We start from the raw sequence: 20,597 nt of genomic DNA on the forward strand, positions 1-20,597 counted from the left end.
GACACGCCACTTCACCCATCACCACAGCAACCACCTCTTGTCCTCCACCAAGCCTCTAAAAACATACTGTTACCAACTTTACATATTATGTTAGAAAAACATACTTACACAGATAACGGTTCAGATGTTTCCTCACAGAGGAGTGGAGTCTTGCCTAGGATTTTCATCAGTTTTAAAAATATCATTGCTCGGCACAATCAAAGGCATTGGTTACTACTGACAACAAGAAATAACCATTTTTTAGTAGTGGGGAGGGAGGGTAACAGTATGCAATATACTCAGTTTTAGGTATTCAGTGTTAACTGTAGCTAGGCTCAAAGTGTTAATGCTAGCTTATTTTAAAAAACAACATTGGCATATGCAAAAACCTAGGGTGGCACTACGGGTGGCAAGAGATTATTTTAGGGTGGCATATAACACCCTTGTTGATCCGCCCCTGAGTATAAGGCGGCTGTGGCACTACAAAGTGCTGTTTCTTTGTTATTTATTGTAGACTGTACTATTTTTTATTCTTTATCATGCTGTTGCAACACAACAGTTTCACAGTGGTATCAATAAAGTATCTATTTATCTATCTATCTATTTATTTAAACAAACAAATAATCATCATGGGCATTTTTAATATTCCTGAAATGTATAGAACAAAAGTATTAAATGTTTTTATTTTTTTAAGATTTTCATATGAGGCCACTTAGTTTGACATGCCTACCTTACTGACTGTGAGTAAATATTAGTCAGTGATATCAGTAACTTTTATATATAGACTATGCAGTTTTCACTATAAGCCACCACAATATATATACTTCCTGCTCTTTCTGTGTATATTATTGAATGCAATACAGCAATGGGAAATTATGTGTGAAATTATAAAGTTGTGAAACAGTGAGTAATTGTGCCTTGTGTCTCGTTGCCATCATCGTGCCAACTGGGATGCAACCAACAGCATCATTAATCAGCAGCGGATGGCATATCTGGGTGTAGCAGGAGCTCTTTGTGCAAGATTTAATGACAACAACACACACACACGCTTTCAACTGCAGAACTTACATGTAAGTGTCCATATTAGAACAGTTTACAATTCAAAAAAAGGTTTTAGCTGGTTTATTTTTTTATTTTTTTAAATGAGCATTACTTCAGAACTGTCTGAGTACTTCAAGTCCACTATAGCTGATTTGAGATAATCAGATTTGTCAGTCGATGCGTCCTTTATGTCTTTATCAATTATTCATCTTTATTTGTACATTTCCTCTAGTCATGGATCATTTGACTGCCAGAATATCTCTTTTCCCCTCTAATCAGCAGCTCTTTCTTAAAATGGATGGACTTGTTCTGTCTGCAAGTGTAACCACACACTTGAGGAAAAATGAGACATAATTAAATTTGCAGTGCAGTTCTTTTCTGCAGGATGTCCCCCATTCTCTGTGTTGCTATAAGTGCATGATTATGATATATTACATTTAGGTTTGCATTTAGAGTTTATTAAATCAGACAAACTGCTGTAAAAGGCACACACCCCTTTTAATGAGTTTATGCAGACAGGCAAGTCAACAAACATCCTTGCATCATTGAAGCATTGCACACCAGAAAACTGTATGGTGACATGTTTTTCTTACATTCGCGATCAAGTTTTCTTTTTTAGGCATTGTTTACTCGAATAACAAGTTTACAGATTTCCTCTGTCTGTCTAAAAGTTGCGTGGATACTACAAAAACAATATCGACATTACAAACAAAAGTGTTATGTGCATTTCAAGACTAAAAAAGTATGAGGATGGTCTAATGCACAGAAGTTTGAAAGGAAGCACCCTGCAGATTGTGCTGAGTTAAGTCTTCTCACTGGCACCATTGGAAAGGTAATGGATCCACAAACAGCCTCATGGGGAGCACTTGGCAGGTATATAGTGCATCTACTTAGGCCCATACACTGAAGCACGACTCACTCTCTCTATACATCCTGTGTAAAGTGAAGTTTTTATGGCATGACAACTGTCCAATCCACATCAGAGGAAGATGTGCACCTAAAAGATGCAATGCAATCCAATTAGTCCTGAAAAATACTGAAGTTGAGCAGCTTACAATGTTACATTTTTGTTGAGGTGGTGTATTTAATTCAATTATCTGGTCATTGAAAGGCTGTGGTTTCCGATGAGGATGTATTAGATTACAGTCTACTGTAAGTGTGCTTTATATTTTAACCACAATAAAGGGAACTCTGCACATTACATCACAGCCTTACTTTGGAGTTCAAGCAACAGCACTCTGACAGCAAAAGCTGAAAGATAGAAGCTTTACACAGGTAGTTTTGTTGCAGAGATATATTGTTGTATCCCACTATAGATGAACAGATTTGACATCAGCCGCAATGTATTCTTTAGTCAGGGACAAAAAGTTAGCATACTTAGTTCACAGGACGTTTTCAAAGGACAGCAGAGGAATCTGCTAAGTGAGTCTGCAAAAATGTGGAAAAGCTATTGGCAAGTGAGTACTGTGAAAAGATAATGTGCATAGGTGGACTCCAAACATCCCATCAATTAAATTACAAGTGGAATCATCCACTCAGAGAGCGGTTACTGGAAAGGGCTCCCTCCTTTTTTCACTGCTCCAGAGCCAAAGCATCACGAACGACAACAAAAACAACAACAACTTTCATTTCGTGAAACCTGACGCTTGGTAAACACTCTGCTCCACAAGTCAGACACATTCAAAAATGGATTAGACAGTTTGAAAATGGGCGAAAACTCTATAAAAATATTATTTTTTTAATAACTTAACATTTTATGAGCAGTATATCTTTTAAAGTACAAGAAGAAATGTTGAAACTAAACTTAATTATAAAAAGAAATCCAACTCTATTTATAAATTACAGATGTTAAACTCTGATTTACTAATGAAACAATTATCTTACATAGAGGTGAAATAAGCCCTAGTTTGTTCTCAGGGGAACAGCAAGAACAAGTCAGGCAGTGTTCAGTGCTCAAGCATATTCACAATGCATTTTTTAACAGTGCTGTTTCTCAGAAAAGTGCAGACGAAAGGAGGGGAAAAAAATAAAAAGTTCCTTTTGCATTGGCTCAGTATTACTAGTTTCAACATATGCTATCAGTTACTGTAGAACTGTTTAAAACCTTTAAAGTTAGTTACTTCCTTTGCAGTCGCTTCAGTTTAGTAGGAACATAAGTCATGAAATAAATCATAGCAAATGGGAGAAAAAAATGGCACGGGAGATGATTTACAGTGTGTATGTAACTGTACGAGGGAATGGCTATATGTAATTTCCAGTAACAGTTAAAATCCTCCTGTATTTCTGAAGTAATAAATAATGATGGTGCATGCAGAGAAATAAAAGGAGGTATTGATCATTCGCAGATCATCAAACCCGCTCAAGAGTCACAGTCTCTCCTCCACTAATCTCAATAAGAATCCCATATATGGTCCTAGGCACAGCTCATAGCTGCTGAAAATAAATATATTAACAAATTAAATGAAATCAGGCAAGAAAGTGAGTTTTCTGGAAGAGGCTTCACTGGCCCATAGTGCAAATGGGAATAACGATGATGAGAATGATAGTCACTGCAGTGGCTATGAGTGCAATCAGCTTGCAGATCTTGGCCCGGCGGAGATCAGCTTCTTTACGCCTGAGTAGAGCATCGTAGCCTGGATTGTAGATGTCGTCCATCCAGAACTCCATGTTGTTCGGGTTCAGAGACTCGGGAGCCTGAGGGACATAATTCCATTTAGTTTCTATACCAAGTAGATATATATTTATTATTTCACACTTGTTCCATGTTTTTATTGGCTGACCATTCATTTCCTTTTGCACTAAGACATTAAATGTGCAACACATAAATATAAATAAAGTTTGACTGATCGATATGGATGTCAGCTGACTCTGCATTAGGCACTGATATTAGGCAATCAAAAAAAAAAACCATACAACATATTTGCTTGTGTCATTTCCACACTGCTTGTGTCGCTTTAAAAGTCAGAAATTCTTGCCTGTAAGTCCAATGGTGAGATTCGTGCTTCTCTGTCATCTACAGTCCATATTGGTCTTCCCCTTCCCTCGGCCAATCTAGGGTCCAGGACCTTTCCAGAGCTTAGCCCCCCTGTGAGACTGCTGTCTTTGTGGTGGAACAGGGATGAGTTAAACACTTGTTCCACCAGGCTGGCAGGCTTTTGGGAGAGTAGGTTAGTGGTGCTGCCCGACTGATCTGCCTAGAATAAATATGCACAAAACACAGATTTTATGTATGCTGTTTAGATGACAACACATCTTTAAAGTATTTAAAATTCCGTAAGTCGACAATGTTAGTTATGCTAAATACCACAATGTATATACATTTCAATATACTTCTTTTCAGTCTTGACCAAATCTTAGTCATCCTAAAAGTTTAAACCAATAGCTCACTTGTCAAACAACCACATAATCACAGATGTCTAGTCGGCAAAATACAGAGTTAAAAACATGCCTTTTTGAGGCTGAACATCATGTTTATACTCATGGCTGAAACTGTTATGTACGTTTAAGGGCGATTAATTATATGCTTATGAACTAATCTCTAATCTAACATTTATTTTTTGTATCATAGAAAATATAGGATCAAATACTATGTGGAATTACTCTACCTGCCCGGTTTTTCTTTGTGAAGCTTTGCCATCTTTACTTTTCGAGAATGACACAGTCCAGTCTCTTGCAGAGTTAGACACATTCAGTTGTTTGGAGTCAGAGACACTTTTCTCTTCAGGCTGGGTTTTAGAGGCACGACTAGATGATGCATCCTTCTTCCCTTCTTTCACGCCCTTTGAATCTGCCTGACCTTTGCTGCTTTCTGTTTGATCTCCTGGAGTATTCCAACGGCTCCAGTCCAGACTACTGGAGCTGGTAGCGGGAAACAGATGTCCAGATGCAGACAAAGGTTGAGGTTCTGATGATTCTGAAGGAGTTAAAGGGTGGCTCATGAAAGAGGAGACACCACTAAGAGGTTCAAGCCATCTCCCACCTGTAACTTGTCCGCCACCTCCGGGTGGCTGCTGGATCTTTTCATCTAATCGCTGTAAAGCAGAAAGTACCTGGGAAATCTCAGACTTCACATCATTCAGCGATTCTAGTTGTCTTTCTATCTGGCTCATACGAAGCAGTAACTTACAGACACTGGCTTTCAGCCCATCGTCACTGCTTTCTAGAGAGTGAAAGAGCCTCTGGAGTTGACCTAGCCGGCCACGTCTAGCCTCAGGGGTGTCCTGGTTAGCGGTGCTATCACTGGGGTGCAGGACTCCTGTGGAACCACACATACTAATGTCATCTAAGAAACGAAAGATTGCACTGATGTCATCTTCCCCAAACTCAGGGTCATCTAATGAGGTCATAAAAGAGAGGCGATCAGCATGAACAAGGCTACGGAGTCGCCGAGGGTCCGGTGGGTCTGTCTGTGTTGCCTGAGCTTTGAATCCATCAGCTCCACCTGGCAATCCACTATCTCCACTCTCTCCTCCTGAAGACCCCCCAAAGCCCCTACTGATAGCAGGGGTTGAACGTCTTGGAAGTTGCCCCCCTTGTGATTCTATGCCCATCCCAATGCTGTCTAGGCCTAGCCGATCCTCTAGACTGTGACTTTTACTGCTCCATGCATGCTTTTTTGTCCTAGGAGGTTGAAGGTGCCGTGGGGATGGCTCCGGGATAGAGCCGGGTCCGAAATACGTTGAGTCCTGTAGGTCATCCAAGCTTTCATGTTTAACTCGCTGCTCTGGAGTCTGGTAAACTGCTGTTGGTGATGGGTAAGGATTAGGGATCATATCAAAGCTGAGATTATCGAATCCTTTCTGCCCTTTGTTGGGACTGGGAGACTCACTGCTAACAGTGACCTGGGGTATTAAAGGTGGCTGGTTGTGGAAGTCTTTCCTGAAGATGTTTCTCTTCTGGTCAACCGATGTTCCCTGTTCAGCTTCAAACACCTCCACGGTGGCAGAATCTCCACTAGACTCACTGTCTGTTTCCAAGGGTAGGTAGATATTCTTCATTGCGTTGTCAGAGATTTGACTGCTAGGATACAGAAGGGTGGTGTGAGGCAAGTCGAAAGACACAGCCCTCGCTCTTATTGGGGGGGAGGACACAAGTGAGATAGGATCCGGGGGAAGACTTGCTCGTTTCCGCGCTGAGTAATTTGATTTTGGAAAAAGCAAGTGCTGGTCAATAGGCTGGCCACTGGAGTCAGAGTGGGTGCGTACTCGTTCTCGACCAGGGATATTCAGCTGGTGGATCCCAGGCAGACTGGGGCCTGGGGACTGGTCAACAGGCAGGACAGTGGGAGCTCTCATTGGTTGGCTCCCTTCAGAGACCCCACCCGTCATCTGAATAAGATTGAAGATAGTTACTATGTCAGCAGCGACACCTATGGGTGATAGCCCCTGGCCTCTGGTAGAAACTCTGTCCCTGAACAGAGTGGCTGGGAAACAGGGATCCCTGCTAGCTGCAGCAAAGAGCAAACTCCTGAGCTCAATAAGGTGCTCGAGGTCAAAGCGGCTGCTGACCATACGACAAAGATCCTGGAACGTAAGCCACTGGCGCATATTGGCCAGTTCCTCCAGGATCCCCAGAAGAACTCCAGGGTATTCCTGCTGCAGGTTAGCCATGGTTGCTCACCTGACAAGCAGAAGAAAGCAGTTAGGATAGGCAAAGTTTGCTACAATTTAAATATAGCAATTCTCAAATGCAAGACAATGCCACAAAACTACTAAGTATTAAAGCCACTTAAACATGATTGCAAAGGGAATTGAAGTCCTATATTTGACCAGTCAAAAAGTGAGTGAAGATAAAATAGTTTCCCCAGGAAAGCATGTTTGTTGAATTACTTAAATCAGAATAATACACATGCTGTGTATAAATAACAAAAAACAATAGTGATGTAAGTGAAGTTATTGTAGCCTAGGCATTACTACTACTACACATTTCTTTTGTATTATTATTATAAAAAAATATAGTTTACCGGTTCTAAAGGATGTCTTACTCATTTTACAGTCACATTTATTATGCTGAGGTTCTTATATTAGCTTACAAGTTTCTGTTAGTTACAGAAGTGATTCAGACACCTTCCTGTACAGAGGATACTTTTTTCAGTTTTGGAAAGCGACCTTATTCTGGGGTCCTAAAATAAACGATCATCTGATCTGATGACGGCGTCACACTGCGCACACTTACCTCACTGGACATTTTTAATCCACCTTTTCTATTAACAGCTTCAGGGCATTTACTGAACAAATGAAGACCATATGGATGAACATACTGACGTGCATTTGGAAACTCCAATTGTTGCATTTGTAAATGATCTAAATATACAAACAGTATGGACCGCTGTCTTTCTTTTGTTTTTAAAGAAAGAAAAAAAAAGACCATGACCTCTTTTGGATTAGTGTGTCAGATGGGATAAAACCAATTACAGAAAAATGCTGCAAATATGCAATTTAGGTTATAAACACGTCAGTAACAGTGAAGCATATCCCAAGGCAAACCTAAGTGTATTTCCACTTACCTGAATCTACCAGTGCAGAATTACAGCCACGCCTGTATCCATCAACCAAACATCCAGATTTACACTGACAGAGAAACCGTATTCCAAATAGGTCTGGTGTAGCATCGTTTTAGTCACTCTTCTCACGGGCTTCTCTGCGTTTGAATCAGTGTCGAGCCCACAGCCCAGGCAGGAGAGGAGAAAATTAGAAATCAGGTCATCTTCCCACAAGTCCCTGCAGTCCCCTAAGGGACCTCAAAATACATCCAAACGGTTTCCCCTCACCACAGATCAGCGACGACACTTGTAAAGTCAACAGTACACCGACATTTCTAACTGACACAGTGCAGGAGAAACACTCTTGGCAGGGCACTGTGATGAGCAAGAGTGGGTCAGGACCTGGAGCATATTTTCTCAGGCTGCCATGGCAATAATTGGCTATGTGTGCAAGATGAGCATGAAAATAAAGGGCAGATTAAAAATTGATGTTTGCTAATTGACACTCCTTCAACTTCAAACCGACAGTGAACCATAAGGTGCAGGCTAAATTGCCTGCTGGATTGCTGTGCACACACAAAAGTGTCTGCCAGACTCCAGCCCTCCCAGAGTTTTCACCATTACTCTGCATTATCATCCATAAAGGGTTGTACTTAAAACCCCATTAGACCAAGAGAGATGCGAGGCTTTCATCGCTGAGTAGTAGCACTCTGCTACAATGAGGATGGACATCTCTAATTCATCCAACAACTCACTAGAAAAGCATCCATCATCCTGTGTACTCAGGAATCAATACAGAGAATGAGCAGTGGTATGAAAAGCAGTGTGGGTGTAGGCAGTAAATGCTTTACTGACAGGGCCAGTTGAGTAGCAGCTCTCATAGTCGGGTATGAAAGAAAGACACAATTCATCACTTTCAGTGAGTTGTTATGTCATGATACACTTAAAAATACAGAAAAACTGAGGGAAACATTTCAGAATAACAGTATTTAAACTCTGACTTAAAACCTTTTTATGACAATACTAGTATCAACAGAGACATTTTGGCTTTATAAGAGGAAAACTATAACAACAACAAAAGAGTCAACCTTTTACAGAATATTACTGCAGGAAAATGTCAACGCTGTGAAATGATGTCAACTCTGATGAGATTCTCGTTTTCTTTCCTTCTTCTGTTTTGAACTCTTCACTGGTGTTACTACAGTCGGGGTGAGTGAAGGGTTCAAAGCTGGATCTAATGCTGGATTAAGGGCCAGCAGGTCCAGTATCGGGGCACTCTGATCACCTGTTCAAACGCAAACAAATTAAAAAGGACATGAACGAGTGAAATGGGAATATACACAATTTAATTGTCTGGGGTAAGGGTGGTTACCAATGTCGTCCTCTTCACTGCTGTGTTCTGGATCATGGCTCTGGACAGAAATCCGGGCCAAAGCTGCAAGCTCAGTTATGAAGCTTTCTTCTGCCTCCTAATGGACAAAGCATCACAATGTTAACACAACACATCTAAAGGATGTAAATACACCTACTATCAAAAAGTACAGTGCAGACGAAGCATACTAACCAGTAACTCTTCTTTGACCCTTTGCATGGTTTGATCCTGGGCTATTTTCTTTTGCCTAAGCTGCTCGCAAGTCATCTCCTGATCCAGATCATATTGCTCCAGCACCTTTCTTTTGTGAAGTTCAACCCTAATAAATTTGAAAACAAAGATAAATTGAAAATTATATACAGTGGTCCCTCGTTTATCGAGCAAGTTACGTTCTAAAAATAACCCGCGAAGTAGCACGCTGGGCCATTTATATGGATACATCATAATAACATCGGAATGGTTGGTAATATTAAAGTCCTGTTTGTGGCACATTAGTATATGTGAGGGGGCAAACTCCTCAAGATGGGTGGTGACCATGGTGGCCATTGAGAAGTCGGCCATCTTGGATACAACTTTTTCAATAGGAAGAGGGCCATGTGACACAGTTGTTGGAACAACAAAAGTGATGGTTTGGTGTGGTATATGGGTTACAACGATAGTGGGTCCATTCTTCATCAATGGAAACCTCAAGGCCACTGGATATTTGAAATTGCTACATGATGATGTGTTTCCCTCTTTATGCACTGAAGCTGGCACGTTCCCTGAGTTTTTCCAGCAAGATGGTGCACCACCACATTATGGGTGCCAGGTCCGAGCATTCCTAGATGAACAGTTTCCTGGAAAGTGGATTGGTCGTCGTGGGCCAGTTGAATGGCCCCCAAGGTCTCCCGATCTGACCCCCTTAGACTTTTATCTTTGGGGTCATCTGAAGGCAATTGTCTATGGTGTGAAGATACGAGATGTGCAGCACCTGAAACTACGGATACTGGATGCCTGTGCTGGCATTTCTCCTGCGGTGTTGCTATCAGTGTGTGAAGAGTGGGAGAAGAGGGTTGCATTGACAATCCAACACAATGGGCAGCACATTGAACACATTTTATAAGTGGTCAGAAACTTGTAAATAACTCATGAAAGAATAAAGTTACGTTGAAACCAAGCACACCATTGTTTTTCTTGTGACATTACCAATAAGTTTGATGTGTCACATGGCCCTCTTCCTATTGAAAAAACAAAAGTTGTATCCAAGATGGCCGACTTCTAAATGGCCACCATGGTCACCACCCATCTTGAGGAGTTTGCCCCCTCACATATACTAATGTGCCACAAACAGGACTTTAATATCACCAACCATTCCCATGTTATTACTGTGTATCCATATAAATGGCCCACCCTGTATAATCCGTTGTGCCATATGGTCTGAAAACCCCCCGGGTAACTTCTGCCTTCCTTTAGCATGTCCAGAAGTCCAACTTTTTGTGCGATGGTTAGCATCTTCCTCTGCCTTTCGGGTGCTAGGGCAGGTACCTTCTACGGTGCAAAACGTTTCGTCGACATTGTTTTGTTTGTTGGGGAGAAAACTTACAAACATACAGTACAGCACTTCGAGTCACAATGCTAGCGATCGAAATTTGACAAGCTGAACGCATTCTGTAATGTACAGGAGACACAGCACGGAGGAGATTGATTGACAATGGTCTCCAGCTGATCAGGACACAGAACACAATGTGCTGTAAAAAAATAAATAAGTAAAAAAAAGCATGCAAGATTGCACACCAAAAAAAATCGTCGAAACAGTGAGGGTACGAAAGGTGAACCGTATTATACCAAGGGACCACTGTACATGTTTTGTAAGAATTAATTTACAATAAAGTACCACTGAAAAAAAAAAATACCAGCTCTACCAGTTTTATGTACCTCTGTTGGAATTCAGCAGATCCGGGTTTCTTGCTCCAGTTCATTAGCTCTCTCAGCAAGGCCCTGCTGCTCTCTTGCCCCTCATTCACCTCTGAAGGATTGAAGGAAATGTTTACAAGAGTAAAAAGAGTAAGGTGGATTTTCTGTCTACTGACTACTAGCTGCCGTACAATTTTAAATGTAAAACTTGCCATTTATTATGCTCATTTCAGCTCTATTATGTTATTTTCTGACTCTAATAGAACACCTCTTCTTGATTCACAGATCAAAAGAAGCTTCAGTTATCTCACATTGGAAAATGGTGAACTCTATTCGATCGTGCACTTCTGAAGCAAGTCATTTCAGCTTCTCCTTCCTCCTTACAGGAAATCATTCATAGCTTAAGCAATAACAACGCATCTGACTAGCATCATCTGCTCTCTTCTGTTAACAGTTTATTTCAACCCTGTACTATCACAGCTCTTACAGTAACACTCGCTAAGTGTTCACAGTCAGTGCTGTGTACTGGGAGAAAATGCCTAGAGTATTGCCTCCTTTTGAGGGAAATCAAATAACCACTTTATATATGAGTTACCTATCACCTTGAAGTAGTTTATAGGTAACAACTCCTATTCTTCATACCTTGTTACAACTAAGGTATACCAAAGAGCATCTCTGAGCACACAACACATCAACCTTGAAGTAGATTGGCTACAGCAGCAGAAGACCACAATGAGTGGCACACCTGTCAGCTAAGAACAGGAAACTGAGGCTAGGCTCACCAAAACATTGGAAATACAAATCGAGTGTAACCAACATGAAAGCACCAATCCATCCTTCCTCTTCAACCATTTTGCATCAAATAGCTCAAAGTGGTTTGTTGACAATAAGTTCATTGTACTTAATTGTCCTCCAGTCACCAGATTTCAAACCGAAAGAACTCCTTTGGGATTATTTGGAAGGGGACATTTGTAACAAATGAGAAAATTATTTTACAAATAAGAAGGCAGCTCCTTCAAGATTTCTGAGTACTCAGTAATGAATACAGGGTTACTCTGGTTACTTTAGTTTAAAAACTAAACTCGTGCTGGGTCTGTCTCACCCTGGTTTATTTTTGAATCATCCTGGCGCAGTTTTCTGGTGATATCCTGTAGGTGGGAATAGTAGCTTCGGACCAGCGAAGTAAGAGAATCTTTGGTCAAGTAAACGCTCTCTGCAGCAGCTTCCGTCAGGTGGTGCTAGTGGAATAAAAAGGTTTTAGCCTGCAACCTAATGAAAACCAACCACTGGAAGCTAATTCTCAGTTTATTAGGCATTTATAAAAATAAGTGAAATTAAATAACTTTCACCCAGGTCTTACCTTCAGGCTAGAAGCGGTCTGTAACTCTGTAGGCGGGTCTTCCCTCATTTGTTGAATGGCATAGCTTAGGGTGTTGCCTAGTACCAGCTGTTCATGGCTCTGAAGGAGCTCTGTTCCCGTTTCCAGTTCAGACAGGAACTCCTGCTGGAAGCTATTCCCCAAGAGCTGACTCTCTGGGCCCAGATGTCTCTCTGCTAGGCTCGGCCTGCCATTCTGTGACTGTTAGCAGATAACAGTGTTCAACAGAAGAATTATTAAAACACTGAACAAATTAAAAACAACTGTGTTTATATGTGTGAATTTTCCCACCTTGAGAGTTAAATTGACACACAGTGGGTTTTTACTGGGATCTTCTATTAGTAGAGCTCTGAAATCAGTCTGAGATAGTGCCTTCAGCTTGGACAGCCTCATCTCTTTCAGCATATGTAGACAAAAGTGCCTGACCACAAAGTGCCTCTGCACCACCAGCAGAAAGTGCTCATGTTTCTTCTCTATCAGCTTCCCCATTTCACTAAGAGAAATATTACATTCCATTACTTCCTATTAACTCATAAGTGGATTTGGCCACAGTGCAGACCTAGTTTTTTTATACACTCAATATGTCATAAATATTTTTTACGATTTTACCTGTTGAGTGTGTAGCTCTGTTTGGCTACCATGTCTTGGATGATCTTCATCTGTTGTTCCCTCAGGTGTTGCAGACAGGACTGCCCTAAAGCAATCCCTTCAGTCCATACCTACACAAAGAGAAGCTCAGTTTAAAACAAGGAAAAGCAATTTTGTAAGATTCTCATGTAATTAGATCACTGGGCAGGGTTTAAAAATCGGAAGAAATTACTGTATTTTCCGCACTATAAGGCGCATGTAAAATCCTGAAATCTTCACAAAAATCGACAGTGCCCCTTATGTATGAATTTTGGTTTATGCTTACTGACCTCAAGCTGATTTTGTGTGGTACACGATGCTCAAAAATCTGTCAAAAACATTTTTTAGTACCACTTTTTGGAGCATTACGGTTACCGTTGCCAGGAACCTCGTGGAGTAATACGTACTGTGCTTCAACATAACATTACCGTGTTGTGTGTGTATAACGACTCCAAAATGGCACCCCTCGAAGAGACATGCTTACAAAGCGGATTTTAAACTCTGAGCAATCAGTTATGCAGTAGAAAATGGAAATAGAGCAGCTACGAGACAACTCGGCATTAATGAGTCCATGGTGCGCAAGAGGAGGAAGCAAGAAGATGGCCTAAAACGAATAAAGAAGACCAAAAGGAGTTTCCGAAGGGAACAAGGCGCGATTGCCGCAGTTAGAGGACAAAATTGAACAGTTATTGAACAGAGAACAGTAAGTAGAAGTGTCTCTACAGTCTCTATTCGACTCAAGGCAACAGCGGTAGCACGTGACATGCAGATCAACGACTTTCGAGGGGGACCCTCTTGGTGCTTCCGTTTTATGAAAAGGCATAATCTCTCAATCCGCAGAAGAACTAATATCTCACAGCAACTACCAAACAATTACAAAGAAAAGTTGGCCATTTTCCACACCTACTGCCAGAATAAGATCACTGAAAAGAAGACCCGGCCAGAACTCATCACTAACATGGACGAGGTCCACCTCACCTTTGACATCCCCGTGAACCGCACTGTCGAGAAAACAGGGACCAGTACGGTATCTATATGCACCGCAGAGAAGGAGAAGTCATCCTTCACTGTAGTTCTGGGCTGCCAAGCTAATGGCCAGAAACTACCACCCATGGTCATTTTCAAGAGGAAGACTTTGCCAAAAGAAAAGTTTCCGGCCGGCGTCATCGTCAAGGCTAACTCAAAGGGATGGATGAGCGAGTGGCTGAGGGAAGTTTATGTCAAGAGACCGGATGGCTTTTTCCACAAATCTCTGTCTCTTTTGATCTACAACTCCATGCGTGTCCGTCTCACCACTACAGGGAGTGCAGAATTATTAGGCAAATGAGTATTTTGTCCACATCATCCTCTTCATGCATGTTGTCTTACTCCAAGCTGTATAGGCTCGAAAGCCTACTACCAATTAAGCATATTAGGTGATGTGCATCTCTGTAATGAGAAGGGGTGTGGTCTAATGACATCAACACCCTATATCAGGTGTGCATAATTATTAGGCAACGTCCTTTCCTTTGGCAAAATGGGTCAAAAGAAGGACTTGACAGGCTCAGAAAAGTCAAAAATAGTGAGATATCTTGCAGAGGGATGCAGCAGTCTCAAAATTGCAAAGCTTCTGAAGCGTGATCATCGAACAATCAAGCGTTTCATTCAAAATAGTCAACAGGGTCGCAAGAAGCGTGTGGAAAAACCAAGGCGCAAAATAACTGCCCATGAACTGAGAAAAGTCAAGCGTGCAGCTGCCAAGATGCCACTTGCCACCAGTTTGGCCATATTTCAGAGCTGCAACATCACTGGAGTGCCCAAAAGCACAAGGTGTGCAATACTCAGAGACATGGCCAAGGTAAGAAAGGCTGAAAGACGACCACCACTGAACAAGACACACAAGCTGAAACGTCAAGACTGGGCCAAGAAATATCTCAAGACTGGTTTTTCTAAGGTTTTATGGACTGATGAAATGAGAGTGAGTCTTGATGGGCCAGATGGATGGGCCCGTGGCTGGATTGGTAAAGGGCAGAGAGCTCCAGTCCGACTCAGACGCCAGCAAGGTGGAGGTGGAGTACTGGTTTGGGCTGGTATCATCAAAGATGAGCTTGTGGGGCCTTTTCGGGTTGAGGATGGAGTCAAGCTCAACTCCCAGTCCTACTGCCAGTTTCTGGAAGACACCTTCTTCAAGCAGTGGTACAGGAAGAAGTCTGCATCCTTCAAGAAAAACATGATTTCCATGCAGGACAATGCTCCATCACACGCGTCCAAGTACTCCACAGCGTGGCTGGCAAGAAAGGGTATAAAAGAAGAAAAACTAATGACATGGCCTCCTTGTTCACCTGATCTGAACCCCATTGAGAACCTGTGGTCCATCATCAAATGTGAGATTTACAAGGAGGGAAAACAGTACACCTCTCTGAACAGTGTCTGGGAGGCTGTGGTTGCTGCTGCACGCAATGTTGATGGTGAACAGATCAAAACACTGACAGAATCCATGGATGGCAGGCTTTTGAGTGTCCTTGCAAAGAAAGGTGGCTATATTGGTCGCTGATTTGTTTTTGAATGTCAGAAATGTATATTTGTGAATGTGGAGATGTTATATTGGTTTCACTGGTAAAAATAAATAATTGAAATGGGTATATATTTGTTTTTTGTTAAGTTGCCTAATAATTATGCACAGTAATAGTCACCTGCACACACAGATATCCCCCTAAAATAGCTAAAACTAAAAACAAACTAAAAACTACTTCCAAAAACATTCAGCTTTGATATTAATGAGTTTTTTTGGGTTCATTGAGAACATGGTTGTTGTTCAATAATAACATTATTCCTCAAAAATACAACTTGCCTAATAATTCTGCACTCCCTGAGTACTGGTGTCAACAGGTCGTTCAAAGTTAAATTATGAGCTGCGTGGGAGCATTGGATGACAGAAGGCGAACACACATTCACCAAGACAGGGAGGCAACGCCGAGCGAGTTACGCCACTATCTGTCAATGGATCGTGGATGCTTGGGCTAAGGTATCAGTCAAGTGTTGTCCGAGCTTTCACAAAGGCTGGAATAATCACTGAACAGCTAAGTAACAGCAACGAGACTGATTCGGATAATGATGAGAGGGATCCGGGCATGCTTAATGCCGAAATTGCCCAGATGTTTAACTCAGACATGGAAGGTGAAGAATCTGATGGAATTGTGGAAGTTGAATGGACTGAAAAAGTTACAGCGTAGTGTTACAGCTTAACAACGTTAAGAGTTACTGTGAATGAGCTTAATAAAGGTCGAGTTATCTGACTGTTTTGTTTGTCTTAATGCGCCTTATAATATGGTGCGCCTTATGTATGAAAACAGACCCACTCTTCAACAGTGCGCCTTATAGTGTGGAAAAAACGGTACAGGGAAAAAAAATTCATTAAATTTGAAATGTGAAATGAAACAATGACACAGATTCAACACAAGTTTTCTACCTGTTCATATGTATCCAGCTCAGCCCTAATGTCATCCAGTTGCTGCCTGGTAGTGCACTCCACCTGCTGTAGCTGAGCAGACAGCTCCTGCTCCAGATCCAGCCACAGTTTCTCACAGTGTTCAGCAGAGAGCTTTGTCTGAGCAGGAACAGAGGAGAGAAAAACATCCTTGGCCAGCTCCCCGAGCCTCTTGGACCAAGAGGTACGAAGTTTCTGAAGACACAGAAACTACATAAGAAAAACAGACGAGCTCTGTAAGCAGACAGAATTTAGCGATTGATCATTTACCTTCCAGAGGTCACAGAGGCCGTCAACCACCCTTCTGTCCTGCTGCTGCTCCAAGTCCCAAATCTGTTGCCTGTGCTTCATCAGCAACTCATGATATACCTGGAGGGCACATAAGCTCAGACTTACTTGCACACTTTCCATGGTCTCTTTTGCCTAGTTATTGTAACTACAGTGACTAAAACTGACAAGAGGAAAATTCCTCAAGTACCAACAGAAAATCATATTCTTTAAAGCTCTTTCAAACAATCCCATTTCAACAGTAATCCTTAAGGTATTGGACCTGACCTTGGTAAGCTCCTGTAGGTCACTGGGACTCCGTTTCAGTTCTAAGGCACGGCTCTTCTCCTTGGTGTGACTCCTCTGAAGCTTCTTCCTCTTGGACACCTTTTTGCTGCACTTCTCATTCACCAGCTCATTTGTCTTTTTCATGCAATCTGCAGCATAGAGGAATCTGTCAAGCTCAGGATTATCAAGACAACTGCATTTGTTTTATTGCAGTGCAAAGATAGTTTGATGAATATAGAATAAAAGTTAAGTAATATGCTTTACTTGGTGTATTTAGCAAGTAGTCGTGACAGAACAATGTCTCCTAACTGCATAGCTCCATAGTCTACTTAGGTTTCTCACAATTATTAAAATCTCGAGCACAAAAGGAAATAAAAGTACCAATAAGTCCAAAAAGAAAAGATTCTTTGGCTGAAAATTGTAGGCACAGTTAACGTCTAAACAGCATTGTCCTGTTTTTGTTGTCTATGACAACAGTGAGGGATATGTAGAAAGAGGCTGAGAGTCTGGGATGCACTAATACATACAGTATGATGATACTCTCTGCTGTCCTGAAAGAACTTGACCTTATTTAAGGAGCTAAAGAGGATTCCCAGAAAATGGCCTATTTTCAGAGTCCACCACTTAAATTTAAGAACTAGGCTAGATATTACAGATTGCCATTTGTCTCTGGGAACCATTTGAGTATATTAGAAGATAACTCCACACACATTTGGTCAATCACTTCAATCACTGTAAAACTGTCATTACATATTTTTTTTCCTGTTTAGTAAATATATGCCTTAAGAAACATACATCTTACTGTCAAATATAATTCTCTTATTTGGTAGAACCACACAATAATTTCATGAGATTCAACTAAAACTATTTCAGTTTATTCGTCTTACCGTCAGTGCACTGCTGAAGGCCTTCAATCAGTGTAGCCTGAATTTTTGAAAGTATCTTTTCCATTTGGCTAAATTTCAACATGCTATCGCTTGTCAGCTGTTCCAGAGTTGTAGCCATCAAGCCTTGCCTTAGAGTCACCTCCTGTCTTAGCAAGGCAGGCTGGGATTGAATGAGACCTGTCAGCTCCTCCCACCACAACAACTTCTGTTGCATTTTCTAAGAAATGGAAAATAACAGAAATACTCAGAAGCATATTTTCAGTCTTAAAATGATGACAAAAGTGATGAGAATAAAAATAAACGCTACTCCAAATGACGAGTGTTGGTTAACCTTTAGATCTACTTCTTGAGCCTTCAGCAGATGCTTCTCTACTAACAGAAGTGTCTGAATAAGAGACTGAATCACATTCTGAGCTTCATCTGGAGAGAAAGAGCTGGTCTTCTTAAGTAGCTGTTTGCACAAGTCCTCCACCTGTTTGCTGAAACTTTTGGACTATGAAGAGAAACAAACATTGTGCAGCCATGTTTATTCATGGAAGGACAGCATAAATAGATGGAGTCTAAAAGATGTGAAACAGCTGTTCCTCTCGACTTTTACCATTTGAAGGCCACGTTCAAGAAGATCTTTCTGACTTCTCTCAATTTCTTCCAATGTGCACGGATCATCTTGACTCTTCTCACTCACAGCTTGGCCTGCAGTTAACTGTTTCCTCAACTCATTCAGTTCCTTAAATGATAAAAACTGATGCTTACATTAAAAGTTTTAAAAGTCAGTGATTCTAAATAGAGTACTAGTAATTGACTCCTACCTTTTCTTGCATCTGAAGAATATTCTTGGAAAAGGAAGCATCATTTTTGTCTTTTGGAAACCGATAGTTCAATATTATTTTCACCATCTGTAGAAAAATCTAAAATATGAATAAAAAAAATATATTAGTATGACAACATTCTTTAAAGGATATCTACAAGAAATCTAGTACATTATAGGACAGATGATTAAAGCTCACCAGATATTTTTCGTCTTGAAGCTGAGAGCAGTAATGTTGTATGTCCTGCAGGGCCAAACAGTAAAGGCTGATCCTACTTCCAAAACTGTGTAAACAAATGGGTGAGTGTTGTTACTTGGATCTGTGCAATGTGCCATGATTAATTGGTGGTTATAATGTGTGTGTACAGTTATTTTTTACCCTGTTTGTGTCAGTGTGTGAGGATAGTGGGAAACCCTGTTAAATCTCTGGTTCTGTAAACTCTTGGGGAACAGCGAAGAGAAAATGAACTGACTGCTGTCATCGTTGTCCTGCTCTTGGCTCACAGACTCTCCATCCATGAAGGAGGACGACTCTTCATTAGGCATCACTGGCAACTTTGAGTGCTCATGTAGAGACGGATTGGATGCTCCATCTGCTAAAGGCTGACAGGAACAGTGAAACATAAAGCGGAATCAGTAGCCAAGTAGGCCATGTTTCCTTCTTGTCATTGTAAAACACAACTTATACATATTCTTTATATCAATTGTATTTCTAACTAGCATTGTGCATATTGTAGTTAATGAAATATGCAGTTAATGGAAGAATGCAACTACTACTTATTAGTGTATGTCAATCGAAGCCAAACTTCCATCAGTTAATTTGCATCAAGTTAATATTCAATCCACTTTGATCACATGCACTTAACAATACTGTGGGTATATTTGGCAAAATATTTTTCAACTGCATTGTTAGTTAATCATGTGGATTCGTCTGCATACGTAAATTCATTCACATTCTACTGATATTTGTGGTAAACAGACAAAATTAACAGCTTTAGCCCCCCAAAAAAGGAAAAACTTTAGCATATCTGGAATAAAACACTGTTTAGTTGTGTACGTGTAATTCTGCCACATGTTCTAGAGATGGTGGACTTACTCTGTATTTTTGGTTGATGGGATAAACCACTTTTGCTCTGGATGCAAAAGCAGCCACATCACTGTTCACGGGTGGCTGCTTCTTCTCCTGCTCAATAAGTAAACAGAGTAAACTATTAAAGAGAAGTCTTAACCATCAAAAACTTTGTGACACTGAATAAAAATCCAAGTTTATGTATGCACAGTTTTGGTCAGAAGTTTACAAGCAGTCATCATGGGCATGAATGTTGTGGTAATTTTGGACTTGATTTACCTCATTCATGTACCTGTGCAAAACAACACTAACTTTCAGTAATTGAGTCTTAGAGTAATACTTTGTCATGAGTGGTTCCACTTGGAGCCTCCTCCTTGCATTTGCTGACATAGTCCCTTTGGTTGTTGTCTAATTCAGCATCATCAGGTTCAAGCAGTCTACTTGCATTGTAACCCTGATGGGACAAAAGAGAAAACAAACATCTCAAATATGGAATGTAAAGTGTAAGGAATCAATACAGTGGATTCAGCGGATGTGGAAGAGACTATTTATGCTTACTTGTCTCGTCAACAGCAAAGGCTTCAGACAGAAGACATACAAAAGAGCAGCAGCTAATATTCCCGACAGCCCTCCGCACACTGTAGTTACTGTCAGCAGTCCTGTGTACAGATGCAGCGACTCGGGGAAACTGACCAAAACGTCGGTGGCGCATTCCGCCATCACTTCCCTCTCTTCCATCTTTGCTTTGCTTCAAACTGTAGAAATAATACGGAGCATTTTGTAGGACTCATCGAGTAAACAATAACATCTGACGCTAGCTAAAAAAAACAAAAAAAAAAAACAATCTCTACACCAAACTTATCTGCTCGAGAATGATTTCAAAGGTTTTCGTGTTTCGTTAAAAAATACGGTTCTAAACTTGAGCAAGCTACGATTTCCAGCAACTTATTTGAGCCAAAACCTTGTCCTAAAACGACTAACTAAAAAAAAAGAGGGCTGGAAGGAGATTTTCAGAGTGAGTCAAGACCGTGCTGCTAGATC

At 41.0% G+C, this 20,597-nt stretch overlaps 2 protein-coding genes across 2 annotated transcripts; both read right to left on the reverse strand.

Moving 5' to 3' along the window:
* Positions 1 to 1,484: 1,484 nt before the first annotated feature.
* LOC102291395 (major intrinsically disordered Notch2-binding receptor 1) lies at positions 1,485 to 8,299 on the reverse strand. Its single transcript, XM_005918592.3, has 4 exons — positions 7,526 to 8,299; positions 4,626 to 6,639; positions 3,996 to 4,214; positions 1,485 to 3,714 (listed from the first exon to the last, which is right to left on the reverse strand). Exons 2-4 carry the CDS (start codon positions 6,627 to 6,629, stop codon positions 3,520 to 3,522), a joined length of 2,418 nt encoding a protein of 805 aa, XP_005918654.1. The 5' UTR covers positions 6,630 to 6,639; positions 7,526 to 8,299; the 3' UTR covers positions 1,485 to 3,519.
* A 112-nt stretch (positions 8,300 to 8,411) lies between these two features.
* LOC102291691 (ellis-van Creveld syndrome protein) lies at positions 8,412 to 20,592 on the reverse strand. Its single transcript, XM_005918593.3, has 20 exons — positions 20,115 to 20,592; positions 19,897 to 20,010; positions 19,584 to 19,670; positions 18,867 to 19,090; positions 18,687 to 18,771; positions 18,489 to 18,587; positions 18,278 to 18,406; positions 18,011 to 18,172; positions 17,680 to 17,896; positions 16,793 to 16,941; positions 16,508 to 16,606; positions 16,220 to 16,432; positions 12,754 to 12,863; positions 12,436 to 12,637; positions 12,127 to 12,339; positions 11,869 to 12,004; positions 10,788 to 10,878; positions 9,066 to 9,192; positions 8,874 to 8,970; positions 8,412 to 8,786 (listed from the first exon to the last, which is right to left on the reverse strand). Exons 1-20 carry the CDS (start codon positions 20,292 to 20,294, stop codon positions 8,638 to 8,640), a joined length of 2,883 nt encoding a protein of 960 aa, XP_005918655.1. The 5' UTR covers positions 20,295 to 20,592; the 3' UTR covers positions 8,412 to 8,637.
* Between the last annotated feature and the right edge of the window lie 5 nt (positions 20,593 to 20,597).

This window comes from Haplochromis burtoni, unplaced genomic scaffold, assembly GCF_018398535.1.
Source record: "Haplochromis burtoni strain Fernald_Lab_line unplaced genomic scaffold, NCSU_Asbu1 Contig_32, whole genome shotgun sequence".
Classification (NCBI taxonomy): Eukaryota; Metazoa; Chordata; class Actinopteri; order Cichliformes; family Cichlidae; genus Haplochromis; species Haplochromis burtoni.